The sequence below is a fragment of the Toxotes jaculatrix genome, chromosome 9 (genome assembly GCF_017976425.1).
Source record: "Toxotes jaculatrix isolate fToxJac2 chromosome 9, fToxJac2.pri, whole genome shotgun sequence".
NCBI lineage: Eukaryota > Metazoa > Chordata > Actinopteri > Toxotidae > Toxotes > Toxotes jaculatrix.
Window position 1 is genome coordinate 25,345,444 of NC_054402.1, and position 19,590 is coordinate 25,365,033.

The 19,590-nt window shown below is 41.1% G+C and overlaps 1 protein-coding gene across 1 annotated transcript in view; it reads left to right on the forward strand.

Moving 5' to 3' along the window:
• The window catches only part of sez6b (seizure related 6 homolog b), a 108,837-nt gene that overhangs the window by 75,086 nt on the left and 14,161 nt on the right, over window positions 1–19,590 (forward strand). Inside the window, exons 7-10 of the mRNA XM_041046420.1 lie at window positions 2,080–2,246; window positions 4,486–4,680; window positions 5,970–6,108; window positions 17,103–17,299. Coding sequence (XP_040902354.1) covers window positions 2,080–2,246; window positions 4,486–4,680; window positions 5,970–6,108; window positions 17,103–17,299 — 698 coding nt within the window. The remainder of the gene's footprint in view (window positions 1–2,079; window positions 2,247–4,485; window positions 4,681–5,969; window positions 6,109–17,102; window positions 17,300–19,590) is intronic.

The window sequence follows — 19,590 nt, forward strand, 5'->3', positions numbered from 1 at the left end:
TTTCTTAACAGTTCATGATGAGCAGATGGATTTAATAGTTTAAGCTTTTGAAATCAAGCTAAAATCATGTCTACTGTCACACAGATTGTTGACTGCTTTGCTTCCTCACCACAAACTGCTACAGATTTCAGCTGGAAGCAGACCAAGATCTTTTCAGACAGACCATCTTGGTCTGGTTGTTTGGTTGGTATGCACCAGAGTTTGATTGACAGCTTTCACACAAGCTCAAAAGGAACTAAACAGGAAACACACCAAAGCTTGATTGAACCACAGTAAAAATAAAACTGGGTGGGGCAGCATCCAGTGGCTGTGTATGGAAACCCATGGCTATCAAGAAGGTTGGAAAAAAATGTAATAAATACATTGAGCTCAAAAACCTACATTCATTACATAATGTGTTGGTAAGGAGATAAAGTCTTTCTGTTGTTGAGCTGTTTTCAGTGTCAGGGAGCGTCGTCTTGTCTCTGCGTCTTTTTAGGGAAATCGCAAAGTATTTTGTTTCCTCACTAAACTGGGGAGGAAACAAAACTGTTCGCCACATCAGAGAAATAAAACAAAAAGGAAGAACATTTTCACATTCAGCTCAGTTCAGTCTGTGTGAACAGAAACATAAAGAATAAATGTAAATATAGATTTTAGTTTGACACCGAGGCTCTGTTGTGCTGTTATGCTGCTACCTGAGAGGAATAATTTAAGTCATCAAAGGCAGAGCAGGGAGAGATCAATGCGGACCTCCATGGGGAGCCATGAAGGAACAGAGCCATGGGTGGAGGCTTCTGCTGCTGCTGCTGGTGGAGGGCTGTGACATGCAGAGGATGAATAGCGAGTGATTTGATGCAGACCTATCACAATGGCAAATACCACCATAAATAAGAAATTTATGGCAATTTATTGTTTCTGTTCTTGTTCAGACAAAGATGGAGTTTACATTTAGACATGTGAAATATATATTCTGGGTTCCAAAAGTCTGAGACCACTTTCCCATTTACTTGGATTTTAGTTTAGTTTACCTCCTATGTTAGCCTCATAGTCACAGCATAAATTTGAAGCGTTTTGTTAACAAGTGAAAGTGTCAACATTGGATTTTGTTTAAATGTAACAGTGATGGGGGCTTTGCAGCCATTTGCCAATAGTTTGTAGTTAAAGAAAGAAAGAAATGTATCCAACTCATAACTACAACTAGGATTCTGAATTTTATGGTGTGACTTCAGAATTTATGTTTTAAAGATACATCCCACAATGAGCTGGTACACATCCTCAGTGATGTTCCTGAGATCACAGGGTACTTCGGGTCTTTCAACATCATACACCCTCAGTCAGTCGACCCAGCCAGGGTTGATCAGACCCTGGCTTATGTCCCAGCTGCACTGGCCCACAGATCACTTCTCTTGATCCAAAGCCATCTGCAGGACCTCCATGATGGACTTGATGGCTTTCCCTTTTGCACGCAGCACCATTGATTGCCAAGTAGAGGTTTTTGTTTGTTTGTTTTTTTTCTTTGAATATTTGATTTTTTTTTTTTTTTTGAAAGTTGATACAAATGTGTTGATCATGTTAACAGCTGCCTATTTACACATTTGTATTAATTTGGAGTTATGTTTGTGTCCACCTGATTTAAATGATCTCTCCCTGACTGTTTTAGCTCAGCTTTAGTCCCCACCTACTCCTGAGGAGAATATCCGGCTCTGTTGAGAGCAGTGTTGGCTAGAAATCCAAAACAAGGAGCTAAAAGAAGCTACAGAAAAAGAATGGGCAGGCAGACAAGTAACAGAGAGTAGGTAACAAACACCTCGCAAAATACAGGCAGCAGTGAAGGTAGAGTCCACAGCATGAACAGCACAATGAACCAAATGAGGAAAATGAGAAATAGGTTTGTAGGTAGGTAGGAAGTTCCACTGATGGGGAATGAGAAACAAGTGAGCAGGTGAATTTGAGAAGAGCTGGAAAGCCAGGGGACATCTGGCAGGTGGGTGTAGTTTGACTGGAGACAGAGGGACAATGGTTAACATAAACAGGACTGCGCCAGGATTTGTGAAAAGAAGGAACCCTGCTAATGATTCTTTGCTCTCTTTCTTCCAGGCTGCTGATCAAGAACGGTAACAGCATAGATGCAGCTGCCCTGTATGATTCGTATGAGGTGGAGTATCTGCCTAATGAAGGTTTACTCAGCTCATCCAGGCATCTCTTCATTGAGCTGACTACAGATGCTGCAGGCACTTCCACTGGCATTGCCCTCAGATACCAAGGTAAGCTTTACAGCCGTGATGACGAGGTGCTTGTCGTGCTAGGGACGTGCTGGGCTCTTGCTTGATGTCACAAATCACAAAAACATGGAGAACACTCCTGGCATTCACCATAAAATCACATAAATCAACTTGATATAAAAAGCTACTTCTTAAGGCCAAGAACAGTTTAGCAACAGTCAGAAACTTTGGCCTGCGGTGGGTCCTCAGTGAATTATCAATTTAAAGATATAATCAACAAAGGCCTTCAGCAGAACATTGTGTTAAAGCTAACTGCAGTGAATGGGTGGAGATGCTGACTCGTGAATAAAAGTCAGGAGTTCTAGTGATGGGGAAATTCACGTAACCAAGGACGATACAACCGCCAAAAGAGGTGCTGCTCTGCTGAACTTTATGCAGTGAAAGGCTCCTTTCAAATGGTGAAGAGAAAAACAGGTTGGTGAGAGGGATATGAATACTGTTTATTCAGATGTGTAAGTGGAGCTCTTCCCTCGTAGTCTCACTAGATTTCATTACAAATAAACTACTCGAATACGTTCAACTTGATTAAAAATCTGACATTTGATGATGGTGTGGTCGGAAGAGTTGAAGTAAACAAATTCAATGTGTAATGTAAATACAATTTGTAAGGTAAATACAAAATAATTTGTAATGTAAATAAATGTACTAATGTCTCTATACTTCCAAAATATACAGCAACAATAAAACTGAGCAGCCAAACTATCAGGGATATAGGGACAGGGACATACTGTATCTTGTAAAGACTGTTGCCTCACCTATATGGCAGGTTTCTCATGCTTGGATTTGGCTTTGCAGCTCACCACAGTCTGTGTCATCTATTTTTTAATTAGCTTTAAACGCCAACCTGATGGTGGCATGGGATGTTATAGTTCACTTTGAAGGTTACATGAATGTGTGTGGTAAATTCATAACAATATAAATATATAAAAATGTCACAGTGCCGTTAGAGGAAAACTCAGGGGATCCCCAAAGTCATAAGAAAACATTGTCTGCGAACCATGACTGTCTCTATCAAATTTCATGGTAATCCGTCCAATCACTGTCAAGATATTTTACTGTGTATCACAAATGTCAATCTCACAGTGGAGCTGAAGGAGAAGTCAGGGCAGCATCAGCACCAAGATTCGTTCTCCAGGGACCAGGAATGTCTGCAGACAATTTAATGGCATGTGGACTAATAGATGTTAAGATATTTCAGTCTGAACCGAAGTGATGGACCAGCGGAACAGACCAGCCCATTGACACTGCACGTTGTTACTGGCATAGCTTAAAATCTTGATTTGGTCCAAGCTGTGGAGAAAGGAGGAACTACCATGGCCCAGTGTGATAGAGTGACACTGACTTTTTTTGTAGCAGTTTAACTTGGTGCTTGGGAACATAAGAATCAAGGTACACGATATTAACTTGCAGCGTCTACCATCATAACTTCATGCATAAGAATCCATATGATGTATTTTACAGTGAGTTTCCAGCAGCATTGTCAGGGGGAGATATCACTGAGTTTCTCTTATCTTTTTTTGGTCCTCACATTTGTCTCAGCAATCACCATCAGATAAGTGGCTTGTCTCCGGTCCACGAGGACCACTTGGAAATACAATCACTGTAATCTGCTTAGGCCTCTGCTTCACTGCCACAAATGGGATTAAGTCCAAAGGGAGCAGCCATGCATACTGTATTTCCAACGGGCCTCATTATGGCCATTAACAGGAAGTAATGCTGTTCAGCTTGTCTCCAACAGATCTGATAGTCCCTGCTTTATGCCGACAAACCGTTCCCACACTGTTAAACAGATAACATCATTCGTGAGCACTCATTTAGTCATTTCTAACTGGATCTCAGGAGGGTTTTTTTTTTCTTGTGTGTAATTCTGCCCCATCTTCAGAAGAACATGTCTATTAAACACAATTTGGAAGTTTCTAGAATTAATTAATTCATCTTAAAGGTTGTATCTATTGCACTTAGTTTTACACCAAGTAGCTACAGTGTTTTATACATTGATCAATATTAAAAGCAGTTACCAGTTTTAATGGTGTGACTGAATGGTGTCAATATATACATGGTATATACACACACGCATATATGTGTGTGTCTGCACTAACATCTGACATATATACCATATATATGGAGATGCTAACTCACTTGGAAAAGCATAGCTTGCTATTTGCTCTTTAGTAAAAGGTGAAAATATCTTCGAAGCATTACTTGCACCTTCTCTCCACAGCCTTTGCAGCAGGCCACTGCTACGAGCCCTTCGTGAAGTACGGTAACATGACCAGTAGCGACAACACTTGGGCAGTGGGAGCCGTGGTGGAGTTTGCCTGCGACCCTGGCTATACTCTGGAGCAGGGATCTGTCACCATCGAATGCATGGATCCTATCAATCCTCAGTGGAATGAGACCGAGCCTGCCTGCAGAGGTCTGTATCTCGATGTACTGCTAAATGCGCTTAAAACAAATATAGCTAAGTCAAAACAAGAGCACGACACACAGGGATGAGCACAGAGAGAATGACATTTGCTGTAATTGTGAACTGAAAAGAGGGAATTGCAGATGGAGCCCCAGGTACAGTTGCTATCAGGTGAGTTTGGGCATCGATATCAGGTACAGGTGGATAAGTTATGGGTCCCAGTCTTCCTGGAGAGAGTGATGATATCAAATCAGTTGCAATGCTCCCTGGGATTCTGAGCACCCTGCAACTTATACATTTTTTGCCCTTTTTTTTAATGTGTTCATTATTTTAACTAATATTATTTTCCACCAACCTTTCAAAGTGTGTCCAATCAGATTGCAGCTCACAATGAAGCCTAAACACAGTGAAACAATCTCTGGACATTTTCTAGAAATATAATAAATAATAAATAACCGTGTATTGGCTTTTCTTCAGCTTGAATTTAACCTTTCCTTCTTATACATGTGGACATTATTGTTATTGAGCTGGGTTTTCAGCACTGACTCTACACCACAACCAGAAACAAGCTGAACCCATGCTATTTATCATGCTTCGTGGTAAGGTGCCTTAAATGATGTCAAAGATTTTCATTAGAGCAAATGTCAGTCACTATCTATCACCAAATGGTGACGATTGAGCCTACGGCTGACTGATGAAAGTATTGCAGTATTTATATATTTGCAGTATTATGATCTGCGATGAAATTCCAGCTTAGCAGTTTCCGATTTTTTGTTCATCAAAAATGCATTCACAAAACAATGGTCATTTAGGGCATCTGTGGGCAGCAGATCGGTCTGAAATATTGCAGGGAGTATTGGAACAGGAGCAGTCACAGTGAGCTGTTAGATGGAGAGCTGCAGGCGACAGGCTGCACACCTCCAACGTCTCAGCCAGGTAACCAACTGTGTCTGCTGTTTGCAGACTCGTGCCATATGCAGCAAAAATCAAATCATTGTTGCTCACAGAATGATGGAAAAAGGCCAATATCGTCTGACTTCTTTATTAAAACAACTATAGTTTGCTTTGTTGCCTCCAGAATTCTATCGCTTGTAGTATTAAACCACATTTGCTGTTGCCACAAGCAAACTACAGGCGTCACCAAATCAACCAGGACTGAAATCTTCGAGATTGCTTCTTTAAGGCCATTAAGACCACTTACAGAAAGTCTACTCAGGAAGAGCCAGCCAGCCCTCTATGTGTGCTGATAAAATGAACTGTACTTTATACATGGTTGTGTATGTGTGTGTGTGTTCCAGCTGTGTGTAGTGGCGAGATCACAGATTCAGCTGGAGTGGTGCTCTCTCCTAACTGGCCCGAAGCCTACGATAAAGGCCAGGACTGTATCTGGGGGATCCACGTCGAGGAGGACAAGAGGATCATGCTGGATATTCAAGTGTACGTATCCACTTTCCACACGTGCAGGTTAATCTGCCCCCTCACCCCTCTGCCCTTTGATATGCATAGAGCCACATAATTGCAATCCCTTCCCTTGGCCTCTTTGAATCTAATCAAAACAAAAACCCACTTCATCTCCTGGGACGCTGCGTACACCAGTCCCCGGCTTCAAACACAGCCGTAGAAGCAGTTTGAAGATTACAAAGAGCTACCTCACCATGACTGGTAAAACACATAAGAAAAACACAATGCGCTGCTAATGAAAGAGCGCCCGGCTTGTGAATATGATGCGTAAGTGCCACACAGACAAAGGTTAATTAGGTGCAGCGGAGAAAACTAATTATATCAGGAAGGTTTTGTTTGGGAGTCCTTCCCTCCTCCTGTCATGGCTGCTGCGTGGAGTCGAGGGTGCGCGCGTACAGCACGGGAGTGTGTGTTTCCTGTGATTGCGGTGCCAAGGTGAAGACACCGAACAACGCACCTTGCCATGTCAGAGCTCGATAAGTCAGTCAGCCATCGAAAATCATTTGCCATTTGCAAGCAAATTAAGGATGGCTCATTTGCATAGGTTACATCTTAAGCTCTGTTTTTCTCTCTCTTTGTCTCTCCCTCACTCTCTGAACACCACCTGTGCTCCTGTTGTATTTTGAGAAGCACTGATTAATGGCTTCCTCTAGTTTCTGAAAGGAAGTCTGTCAACATAACTAATGCCTGCTGTTCATTGAGAAGAGCAGGTGATTTTAGAGGAAGTGAAGGTACCCTGTGAAAACATTTAGACAATACAACAACCTAAAAACCTGTGATACTATGGAGCCAGAATCAAAGAGAAGATGACGTGTTGTCGTCCCACTACCTGCGTCTTTTGTGAAAATAGTGTTTTGCCCGGTTTTATTTGAACTTAACAACTTCTGTCAACCTGCCAGGTGAAGGGAGTAAAGGGAAAGAGGTACATACAAATGATCAAATTAATCCTTCTCACTCAGGATGTTGCTTTTCCACATCCTGATATTAATCTTCAACTGCAGCATTGGACAGAACATCGATATTGAGCAACTCCACAAAACTCTGACTCGTGTTCAGTGACAACAACTTCAAGTTCAAGGTCACTGTCAGCTGCATGAGAACTGAGGTTAGAGACTTCATTCGTTTCTCGTGTTAAGCACCAGGCCAATCAGGATGCTCTGAGCAGAATTTAAGCAAGTTGTCTCGGGTTAGTTTGAGGAACGGCATCATTGTTCTTGGACATAGTTGTAACATTAGGATAGTCATGTTGTGTGTTGGTGTAGCTCAGCAGTTGGCCTCCCTGCTCTGATCGGATGGATCTGATGGAAGTCTGCATATCTCATTAAACCAATCACTGAACTGTCTGCATAGCTTACATTCACATTTTTCAGTGCTTTTGCTTAAAGTATAATTTTATTTGAGCCTGGTTCATTTCTCTGTCTTCCTCTAAACGTGGCTCTGGTGGCTCAGTGGGTCATGCTAACTTTACACTTTCTACCTACTGAAGAGATTTGGCAAATGAGAACTGGCAGAAAATGACACACCAGGCCAAGCTGTGTGAGCCTCCCACAGCTTTTCAGATTAACATAATTTTTACATGAATCATTTCAAATTCTTGTCTCTGACTGATCGCAACACAAAAGAAGCCACCTGGATTTAAAATGATGATACACACTGTGCAGTTTTCATTTACTACTGCTGAACGATAAAGGCTCCGTTTGTGACTAATTGCTCTGCAATTTTACCGGAAAAACAACTCTGAGATTTTCATTTTTCTTTTCATTTTTGAATATTTTTGATGACGTTTATACTCTTTGTCCAGCAGTTATGGATCTTACAGATTTCTTCTTTATAGAAGTTGGCACCTTGGACTTCCAGAATGTGGAGCAGCACAGCAGTAATGACAATGTAAAATGCAAAATGGCGACCACTGAGCTCCTTCTTCATCTTGGAGGTGGCAGTAGTCTGAGGTTGCCAAATTTGGTCTATTCAGGCAAAGGAGCTACTTGTGTGAAAAGCCCTTGAGACCGAGGCAGCAGGTGACGGCATGAAGGCCGATGTTTCTCATACAGAGCTGACTTGCAATTTTCAATTACCCAAAACAGAAGTACCACAAAAGTTATTAACTTCAAACTTTCTGCAGAATCGTTTAGAGAGTTGAACTGCATGTGCATGTAGAAAGAGCCGTATTGTAATGGCTTTTCCTTACTGCATGGAGAGCTGATGGTTTGGTCCATGGTCTTTTCACCCTGTTGATGTTAAAGTGAAACACAGTCTCCAGGACAACAATGTTAATAAGCCCAGAAAATGGATTTGTTGTTGTTCCACAGCAGCTCTTAGCTATGGATACATCTATTTTCCAAGTCTTGCATCAACGGATCCCACTTTCTGCAGTACAAGTTTTCTTCATCTGTAAACATAGACGTTATATTTCTGCCTCTGCCTCCATTCTTTGACTTTCCTCTTCCGTTTGATTTAGCCCTTCGTCTTAGGACTTCAATTCAAATAAATACAGTTGGGCATCAAAGTGAAAGGACTTGTGATCCTTCTCATAACAGTCCACAGGATAATTTGCCATTGCATTTAGCATTTTGAGACGACCGCAGTACAAGTTAGCCTCACACTTGTATGCAAACCAACATGCAATGTGCTATCATTTGCAGAATGCCACCCTCACCCATCACCATCTCTACTCTGATCCTGACATCTGCCTTCTGACAGGCTCATATTAGATAAGATTCACCCTCTTGAAGCTTTGCAACCAATCAAACATGACAACTTGTCGATGTTACAACAATATTCTTTGTGTAATGTAACTGGCAAAGTGCCATCACAGTTTCTGAGGTCTTTCGTGTTCTGAGAGAAAGAGCCCTTTGGATTGAGGTGATTTGATAGACTCACTGACATAATTTCTTGGGTCCATTTGCAGCCTGAGAGGAAGATCTTTATTTTATATTGTTTCTATGTTTGTTAGTTTTTTTTATTTGCATTTTATTATATACAGTTAAAGGTGCCCTGTTGAGTTTTCTTGGAAACAAACCAAATTTAATTTCTATTCACTTCTTCTCACCAAGGCACATTGTGTGCATCCTTGAGGCAAAGCTGATTTTTGGAATATTTAAAACCTGTATTGTTAACATCCACTTTTGCTAGGTGAGAGTATTTTTCTTCCCTGCCTTTCCAACCACATTACTGTATTTCTTGGTGCACTACCACTGCTGAGTGACAGTCGGTGGAGTAGCATGAATCTGGCCGCTAGAATGTGGTGATTCACATTCTAGCTGCCATTTGCCAGCTGCCATCAAAGCAACTTTAATTACTCTAAAATGCTAAGACTAAGAGGACATATCAGATCTATCAATGAAATTGATAGAAATAAGGGAAGAATGGCCAACTACCTTCTGGAGAATGTGTGCAGTGACACAAGCTACCAGAAGGCTGGAGCCCAGGCTTCCCTGGCTGTGTGGAACAGCAACAATGATCTGGGAGCAAATCCAGACGACCATCCAGGGGAAGTCAGCTCTTCATGTGGGATGGCTGGATCTTGCCAATGCCTATGGCTCTTCACCAGCTCATTGCCTTTGCCCTTGTTTTTTTTTTTTTGTTTGTTTGTTTCTCCGCAAATTAGCAGAGATCCTGGAGGCAAACAAACTCAAAGACCAAACAGAGACCAGTCTCCTCCTCAAAAACAGCTAATCTGCTTCGTGGGGGAGACCTACATTGCACCCAGGGAAGGAGGATGCAATCCTGACCCATGAGTGCAGCTGGGAGATGAGGGTTGATCTACTGTGGTCAGTGGCTACATAAACAGCAGTGCTGGCTAAACTCATTGTTTGCTGGTGTATAGTAAGATTTGGATTTTTTAAGAACCCCTGAAGTCATTGTGTCCCCACCATTTCCTCATCACTCGTTGTAGAGTACAGTCATGAGGTCAGAATTAAAATCTTATCCCCACTGGAGGCAAGTTCCTAACTAAAATAAAAACCAGCAGCTTGGTATTCATTTCTGTATTGTGGTATGTATTAAACATTGCAGCCGTTAGTGGCTGGTAGTGGGGATTTCATTGTTCTGTGTGTATGCCCATCTGTGTGTGCAAGGATAAGCTTTGAAAAGTCTGCAGCTGAAACTAAACTTGAGGTGTCAGCACACTGTGGTCCAGTTTTCCAGAGATCGCTCATGGGAGTGTAGCAAAACAGAGATTTCCATGGAGAGAAGCTTCTAATCTAGCACAAAGCCTCCTCACTGTCTGAACATATGCCGAACAGGTGTCTGAGCATTTATATGAAGCTTATCAGTAGCAGCTGTTCTCCCTGAGCTCTCAGGGTTAGACAGTGTACAGAGATATATGAGGCCTTTAACAAGGTCCCCGGGAATTGGTTCCTCACACTCCACACAGACACCTGTGCACACGTGCACATATACATATCTCCTTTCTCCATCTGTGTAATGGCAGGAGGGACATTATCACTGGGGTGTATCAAATGACTTTTATAGATGGCCTTCAAATGAAAGAGGAGGGAGTGAAATGTGTGATTAAAGTGAAAGTGAGGGAAGTAAAATGAATGAAATCACCGTCTCTCCCACAAATGATAGACTACTGTCCACCGCTTTTGAATGGGAATCAAAAACATTGTCTTTTCAAGTGACAGTAACTGCAAGTAGTAATTAGACTCCATTATTAAAGAAACAACTATCTTATACGCTGTAACAAAGTAAGATGACGTCAGTTTGTGATGTTGAGTGCATATACTTATTTGATGGTTTATCTTTTCTGCTGTATTTGATATCTCTCATCTGCAGTCTGTACATGGCCGTGAAGTCCTGAGAAGAGGTTTTATCAGGCAGAATTAGTGAAAACACCTGTACAGGTGTACCATTGTCATTGCACGCTCAATAATCCATGATGACAGTGAAAGACGCAACATGCTTTTAGAATTTTTCACAAATTTATTCATAATCAAAAACTGAAATCTCTCATTTACAAAAGTATCTAGGCTCTTAATTCAGTACTTTGTACTGTGATCAGTCCTTTTGGCAGCAATTACAGCTGCTAGTCTTCTTGGATTAGTCTCTACAGGCTTTGTACACCTGGATCCACCTGGATTCTTCCTGGATGGATGGGAACTGTGAGTGAATGGCCATCTTCAGGCCTGTCACAGCTGAAGATTTAAGTCGGGGCTTTGGCTGGGCCGCTCATGGACAGTCAGAGACTTGTCGGTGCGGTGGCCAAACATAGTGCTTAGAGTTCAGTTCTTTCTTGATTAACAACAGTCACTGCTTATGTAGAGAAAGTTGTATACAGACTTGTGTGTCTCCAGAGGGAGCTGTGGGAAGTCTGATAATTTGCCTCAAGTAATGTCACTTGAGACTCCAAGTGATATATTAAGGCAGAGGCAGGCTGGAGGACCTGACTACAGGCACAGGGGAGGAGGCAGGAACAGTCTCACCTAAATGAGGAAACAGCACTGGAGGGAAACACAGCAGGAGGGAACGGCAGGTCTGGAGGAGGAAACAAGAGAGCCTAGAGCTGACTCCAGACAACATGGCTTGAGGCAATTGACTGAAGAACAGAGTCTGACAGTATAAAACATCTGGGGGTGTGGAGTTAGAAAGAGCTGAGTCTACCAGACCTCATCTGAGCTTGACACTAGAAGCTTGAGGCTACATCAGCTGCTATGAGCATTACGCACCAAAATCTCTGACTGAACTGTCTGTGGTCAAGTTGCATTGTGGGTAAAGAAGGCATCAGATTTTGACAAGGAAGAAGAATGAATGGAACTAAAGAGATGATTTATTTGGTTCTACTGTGTCGATTGTGATACGGACAGTGTTAAAGGAATGCCATGCCAAATCAGTGGAGTACACTTTTAAAGCCGTGCAATGGTGCCATGATACCACAAATGAAGATGTCCTTAGCTTTGTAATTTATCATACACTTGATCATGAGGAATGGTAGCAAAGCTAAAACTGTATTTCCTTATTACTGATGTTACAATGTGGAGGTTACGATTCATTACAAAACCCCAGGTTCACAGGTCATAGCAGAAAGCTGAGATGAAGATAGAATATCAAGAGAATGGAGGAGTATGTCCAACAAGACAGTCAGATGCTCAGAGAAACTGTGGAAAAAGCCAAAAATAGCTCCAACCAATTTCAGACTTATGGAGAGATGGAAATAGCAGATCATGAAGTGAATAGCTGAGGTGAAATGTGTTGGCAGCTGGTCCTGGGGACCAGGCCAAACTCAGCCCTGTTTTTACAAATTGAACTAAATCAAATTAGTGCCAGGGAATAGAGGCTGCCATTGATTTTTCTCTACAGATGTGCTGCAGAGCCACATAAAGCCTTGTTTCGCTTAATCACAACAAATCTGACACCGGCCGAAAATATTTCTCAATCTGTCCTGCTCTCTGAGCAAGTGAGAGCCTTCATCCGTTAGCAATCAAATAAACAGAACTCTGTGAGTTCAGAAGATGTCGTACATGTTTTACCGTGCTTGTGAGGACCAGCTTTATTAAGCTGAGGCCATTTTTCCAGGTCTCACCTGCACATGATGTGAGTTTACGAGTAGGATTTATGGTTAATATTGTGTTTAAGATGTTTAGGTGAAATCTATTCTAGGATTAAAACTTGACTTAATGGAGTTGTGATTTTCAGATATCTTATTCAGTGAGTATCAACACTGCACTGAAATTCTGAGCTGGGAATATTTTTAGTCTCAGTCAGAATTGGAAATGAGAGTTATTTCTAAAGCACAAGAGGGAAAATTGTCCTTTGAGATTGAAGACAACTCTCAAAGAATGAATTTAAATAATGACATCTTGCAGTTATTATCAGTAGTTGCTGTGTGATGGTGTGAACTTAACCTGTTATGATTTTTAATAAGTTTGAAAAAAAAAAAAAAAGATTTTCATTTTGTCATTGTGGGTTACTGAATGTAGACTGATAGGCAAACATTGCAGAGCAATTTACCCATTTAAATAATAAATCTACAATAAAAATGGGTATGAAGTGAAGGGATCTGAATACTTTCTAAAGCCACTGTGTAGCACTAACAATTATTTGAAACTAGACAGATCTTACTGCTCTGAGCCACGGAGCTCCGTTGTTGTGGAAAACCACCTCAGTGACTCACACTGTCGCACTAGGAGACACGTCCCTTTATTACCATGAACACACACAGTCTGGAGTTTGTTTTGACTCCGTTTCAAACATGCACCATCCTGCTGCCCAAACTGTTCAGTAGAGCACCAAATGTGGATTAATCCACTGTGGGAAATAGTCCACAACAAATGTGCCATTTCCTCTTGCTTGAGAAATGTCAACCCTGTCTCTGTTTACGTTTACTAAATTGTTTTCCCTATTACGTTGTGTTGGCAAACATAACCTCTGACTGGAATATGTTCAATAGCAATATTTTTATTTATATACTATGTATTTGTGACCCGTTTCTAAAGATTTACATCTTCAGGAGGAACCAATGGTCTGAGTGCCACAGACAGGTTAGGGAAGCCAGAAAACATTGACAGACAGACCAACACATTGTTGGTTTTGATGTTTTTGTGTTTTTTTTTTATTGATCATAAGAAAAATATTATATATACATATAATAACACCAGACTGATGCTTTAAATTATCTGCTCCTTGCAGCCACTGTCACAGTTTCTGTGTCAAATGATCACGCACCATTCTGAATTGTCATTTAATAACTTGGAGGTGATGTCGGGCTGAATGAGTGAAATGAAATGGCAGTGCGTTTGCAATATCAGGCAAGGGAAATTAAATGACAATCATTTAGCCCTCTGTCTTTAATAACCGAATGAATTGCTTTTAATTGTGACGTGGGTTTTCCATGTCACATTAAAATCAAATCACAACACTGACCTGCCAAAACTAAACACAAAGCACTGTCATTAGTTTTCATGAAGAGGTGCAGGAGCAGATCATGACTCGGGAGTATGGCAGGAATTTCCTCTGTGACAGCATTAACGCTTATGTGATGCAAGGCCAGTGGATTTGTCAGTATAGATTATTATTACATATTTTACTGATGTGGACACTTAAGTCTCTAATCAGCGAATTGTCACTGATGTAAAATGTTTTGTATGAAGCATGGTAAAAAAAATTGGTCCAAGTTGCCTGACATTATATAAGAATGATGTCCTATCCTGCCATCAACACCAACACATGTAGCCATCACACTGTTCAAACACTCCCACCTTTGGTAAACCCAATCTGTAGGGGCAGACAGCACTGATGTTCATCTGAGGAAAGGACTGATGGAGGTTCCTGTAGCTCCTGCTTCTTTTGCTGCTACAAGCTTCACATTTTTCAGGCGCCCAGGTTGTGTTTTTCTGCTGCAGTGGACTTTCAACACAGGAGACTGCTGTTCGTCACCCCTTCTACAACCTTAACCACATGCTTATTATTGCCTCCAAACCTTTGCCATAGCATTGACACATCATAAAAGGGTTAGTTATTTATTTTTCAACAGTGATTTTTAACAGTTTATGTGGTGTATCTCCTGCCACAGGAGAAGGGATGGGTCCTGTGAGAGTGCAGGGACAAAGAGCCTCTATGGTCACTCAGAAGCTGAAGTTGATCATTTCCCATCTGGCGGGGCCACCTGAGGACAGCTCTGCAGTCCTACAGGACGGATGTATGTTGCAAAAGAAGTTGATTAAATGCATTTTACTCCTGAGACAGGACCAAATGTGTGTCAGAACTTCAGACCAAAAATTAAGACCAGCTCCCTTCCCTGAGAGAACCAAACGCTTTGGTTCACGTTTGGGTCGAGGTAAACTCAGCTCAGAGGGTTATGGTTAGAGTTTGAGAATCAATTTGTCCAGTGAAAAGTCCTTACAAGTATAGGAAAAGTGTGTGTGTGTGTATGTGTGTGAGTGTGTGTGGCTAAATGTGCATCTGCAGCTGTCAGAAGACAAATGGTTCTGCCTGTGGAAAGACAAACACTCCCCACTCCAGTTCTCATCTGTTCACAAACTCACCTATAGTGTTGTAATTTCTTCTAGTTTTTGGTTAGAAAAAAAAAAAAAAGTCAAAAATAAACATTTCATCTTGTCAGGCTTTGCCATGTGTCGATTCAGTCTACGCCTCTTGAACCTTTGATTTTCTGGCATTCCCATTGTGATTAATAGCTCAATCTCAGGCTGGCTAATGAGTTTTATCAGGAGCCGCTGGTGATTAATTAGCAAAGAGCATGTCACTGCTTTATTCTGGCTAAGCCATTTCTTTCATGCTCTAAATCTGCTCTCTACAAAGAGATAGCTCAGCCCCAGGTGACATTTTTAAACAGAGTTACAGCTCTACAGGCTGTGGTCAAAGCAGCACAAATGCATCGCTCTTTGACAATTCAACTCTGACAGTGAGTGTGGTTATTCAGCATAGTATTCATTCATTCATCATTATTGGAGGGAAACATCTATGCTAATCACTATTAACCTTGTGATTGTTGTGCTCCTCTTCAGCCGAAATCAGCTGGAGAACCGCATCCCAGATGTTCGTGTTCGAGACTGTGCAAGAAGCTTAGATAGGTTTTATTGAAAAGTGATTGCTAGCGGCAGTGGTAATTATGGTAGGATCTAATGAGGAAGTCAGGTAACAAGTCTGCATTAGGAGGAGGACTGGGTGGATTGATGGGTCTGCAAGACTCAGGACTTTGCCAGTGGAGACCTCAGTTCATTTCCTGGTTCGAAGGTTGAAAGAATATGTGGTTTCTTTTCATCTGTGACTGCTCCACAATCTTACCTGCATGTTTATTATCGTAACCATGACAACACAGGTCCTTAACAAAGTATGACAATTTCATAAACCAAGTGTTTACAATTGCAACCATGACGACGGAGGTCGGGTATGTCTCCTGTTGTAATGGAGCTATTTCAGGAAACTCTCAAATGACCTGCGTGGTTGTTTAGTTTGAAGGGCTTGTTGATCCTGTCACAGAGATTCTGTTTTTATGAACATGGTTATTTGTCTCATATTTTTGTTTATCATGACTATTAGTCACAACAGCACTTAACACTTCTGTTTTGGACATTTTGGAGATATGAGGAGAACGAGCCTCCGACAAGATTAGTTCACTTATCATGATTTATACACTTGTGTATTGTCTTCATCGGCTCTGGATGGAGATAAAAGTCAAAAGTCAAAGCATTTGTCATGCAGACACAAGGCTTCTGGGATTTAGATTGCGTGTGTGCTGGAACACTGGTAGCAAATGGGAGAAGATTCCACTAGTGTTTTATGATCATTTCTGTTGAATTGAAGTTTTTTTTGTAAAGCGGTGGGAGGTTTTAGTTCCATAATGATAATTATGTTATGTTTCTTTAATCTCCACAACAAACATGAGCAAAATGTTATTATGACCATGAGTCAACATGCACATGCAAAAAAACAAAACATGATAGAATAAAAAAATAGGTTTGCAGACTCCTTAATTTCCATATATATATAAGATGACATGAAACATCTCACCTTGTTGAATGGTACTTTATTATCCTGACTATGTTCCCGAAGAGCATGGCAACAGGAACCACACAGCCCCTCATGAATGATGTAATGGTCTCTCTCTTACTAATATGTAACCTCTGTTTTACCTGGAGTTTTTGTGGCCCTATCTGTGCAATTACTGTTAAAAATGCAAGAACACATTGTGAGATGTATAATGTTCTGTCAGATATCTCTAGTGGGCAGAAGAGTTAGGTATGGATGTGCAGGGTGTATACAGAGATGCTGTTTGATCTGCAGGCTGTGACCACGTCACTCCCTGCAAGACAGAGTTTAAAGACGAGGTCAGTGAGAGCAGAGAGAGCAGAGTGTGAGGTGCATTTATATCCATCTCTTTTTATACACATAAAAAAATTAAAAAAAAAAACCTCAGAGTAAAAAACTAAAATCACCAAAATGATTCTAAAGCTCGTTGAGGTGGAAAACTCTCAGTACAGACTTTACTCTGTGCGTGTTTCCTGTTTCAGGTTGAACATCGGGAAGAATGACCTGGTGACCTTTTATGACGGAGATGACCTTACAGCCAAAGTGTTGGGTCAGTATGGAGGATCAAAGTCCCACTTTAAGCTCTACACCTCCACTGCGGATGTCACCATCCAGTTCCAGTCTGACCCTGCCACAAATGTCTATGGATACAACAACGGCTTCATAATCCACTTCTTTGGTAAGACCTGGAACCAGATGAGCTCTTCATCAGGGAATCCTGCTTTCTACTGATTAGCCGCTGTGATGGCTGCATTGAGATTTGAGTGCAGATACCAGTGAAGTTTGGACTGATGAAGAATAGTTGATAGTAGGTGGATATTCACAGTTCGCATTGATATTCAACATCTTTACATGTGACAATCTTATGTTAAGTATATGAGGTTCAGGGGATCATGTTATCCTGGAACTTACATCCATATTAAACAATTCTGCACCTCTTGATCTATATCCAGCGCCAATTTTCAATGCCAGTGCAGGAAGTAATGTGTCCTTTACATATAGTGGCAGAGGCAGTGGATGGATTTGTAACATTTCTGACTTTCTTGCGAGTGACTGAAGTTAGTGTCCTGTCAAAAGCCATCAGCTAACATTTGCCTTTTCACTACACGTAGCTACGATCTTTGCTTGTCCTCGAGTAAGTGATTTGATTGTCTTATACCATAATTATACCTTAAAAAGGCAAAAACTTTAATACAGTACTGTAAAAATCCAGTGCTGTGCAGATTATTTGGTACATTGCAGCTGTTCTTTAAAATGTCTGTGCTGCAGGGTAAATGAACAAGTATTGTCCCAAAGGCGTCACTGTGAAATCAAAGTAAAGATGAACTGTGGGGTTTACACACATTTTTACAGCTGCCTGAGCCAGATGCAGATTTTATTTGGACATAAATAGATATTTGCAACAGTAAAAGTTTGAAAAACAAATATGCATAAACCATTCAAATCACATTTCAAGAATGAGACCAGTGGGTGTCTTCAAAAGTGCAAAAGAAAAAAAAGTAAAGGTTTGTTTGTGATCATGTTAGAATGTTTGGCTTTGCATCATAGCCACCTCAGAGAATCAGAGAAATGCCCTCAGCTGCTTTCTTTTCATGAGTTAGATAAGAAGATTGATATCACTCGTGTCTGTGTGTTAAGGACAGAGCTGGTGATAACGGGTGCACGTTTTCAGAGACTTGCTCCAGGAAGGCATTCAAAATATTACACTCGGTCATTCACACGAAAAGTGACAACAACAGTTGTGAAAATAACCACCAAAAAAAAAAAGCGTGGGAGTGAGTGAAGCGATGTGACTGCCAAATTGCTGGTTTCAGAAAGTTGCAGAAAGGGATGCACACAGACATCCCTTATCTGGCCTCTGAAAGTTGAACGGGGAGGAGGTTTCTGAAGCTATTCAACCGTCCAGCAATCCACTGGGCTCTTATTTTTTTGTGAACCCCACTGTGTGGCACAGATTCTGGTAAAGTATTTCCTTCCCAGTGCACCAGGGGTGTGCTGAGCTCACTTTTGGTGCTGTCATGATCAGGATCGCCTGTTGCACCTGTGGCACACTCGGATAAGAGGTCAGACCAGAAAGAATCTGATTAAAGATGAACGAGACCAGGGCAGAACTGAACACAATGCAGGCCAGTCAGATTTCTGTCCGACTTGATGTTGACTTGGTCTGACATTATGCAAACATAGGCCACAATAACTTCATAAAATAAAAGTGGGATCAGGCTTTGGAGCCAGATGCCACATTTGCTCTCCACCATCTACACAAACAAAGAGCTGAGTGGTTTAGAAGTTGGCTCAACAACATGACATTTCATAGAAACTTTTTTTTTTTTTTACCCAACCATCACAGAGCGCAGAGTTATGTAGTGGATAGTTCACACACACTGCAGATATTCTACTCTGACTAGTCTAAATATCTGACAGAGCAATGCATGCCAGCTCATGCATTGTAGTGGTTATCTTATTAAAGATTATTAAAACTCTTCACTGTGAGTTTTAAGAATATTACAAAACATTATTTGCATCAGTTTTTAAGTCTTCATTTAACAGTGAGAATTAGATAAAAGTGGAAGGTGGTCATCTTACATTTTAGTCTCAGTCTGTTGCAACACAGAAGTAGCATTACAAAACTAGAAACCCAAAGGCACAATCTATGAATTTAAACAATAGGTAGACTGGGTATTAAAATTGAATCCCGCTATCGCTCTCAGACTTACTGACTGCTCTCGCCCTCAGAAGCTACAAGCCATAGTCTTTCATACTATTTATTCAGCCAATAATAATAAATTACATAATGTGCTAATAATTCCAAAATTACAGAAAAAAAAACAAAACAAAAAAAACAGCGCTTTACTTCCAGGCCAAGAATACAGTGCACTGCTGGATTGGCTTCACCACACATACTCTGCCACGCCTCTCCTCCCACTGGAGCACACAGTGACTCACTATTATAATTTCAGTGTACCACAGAAA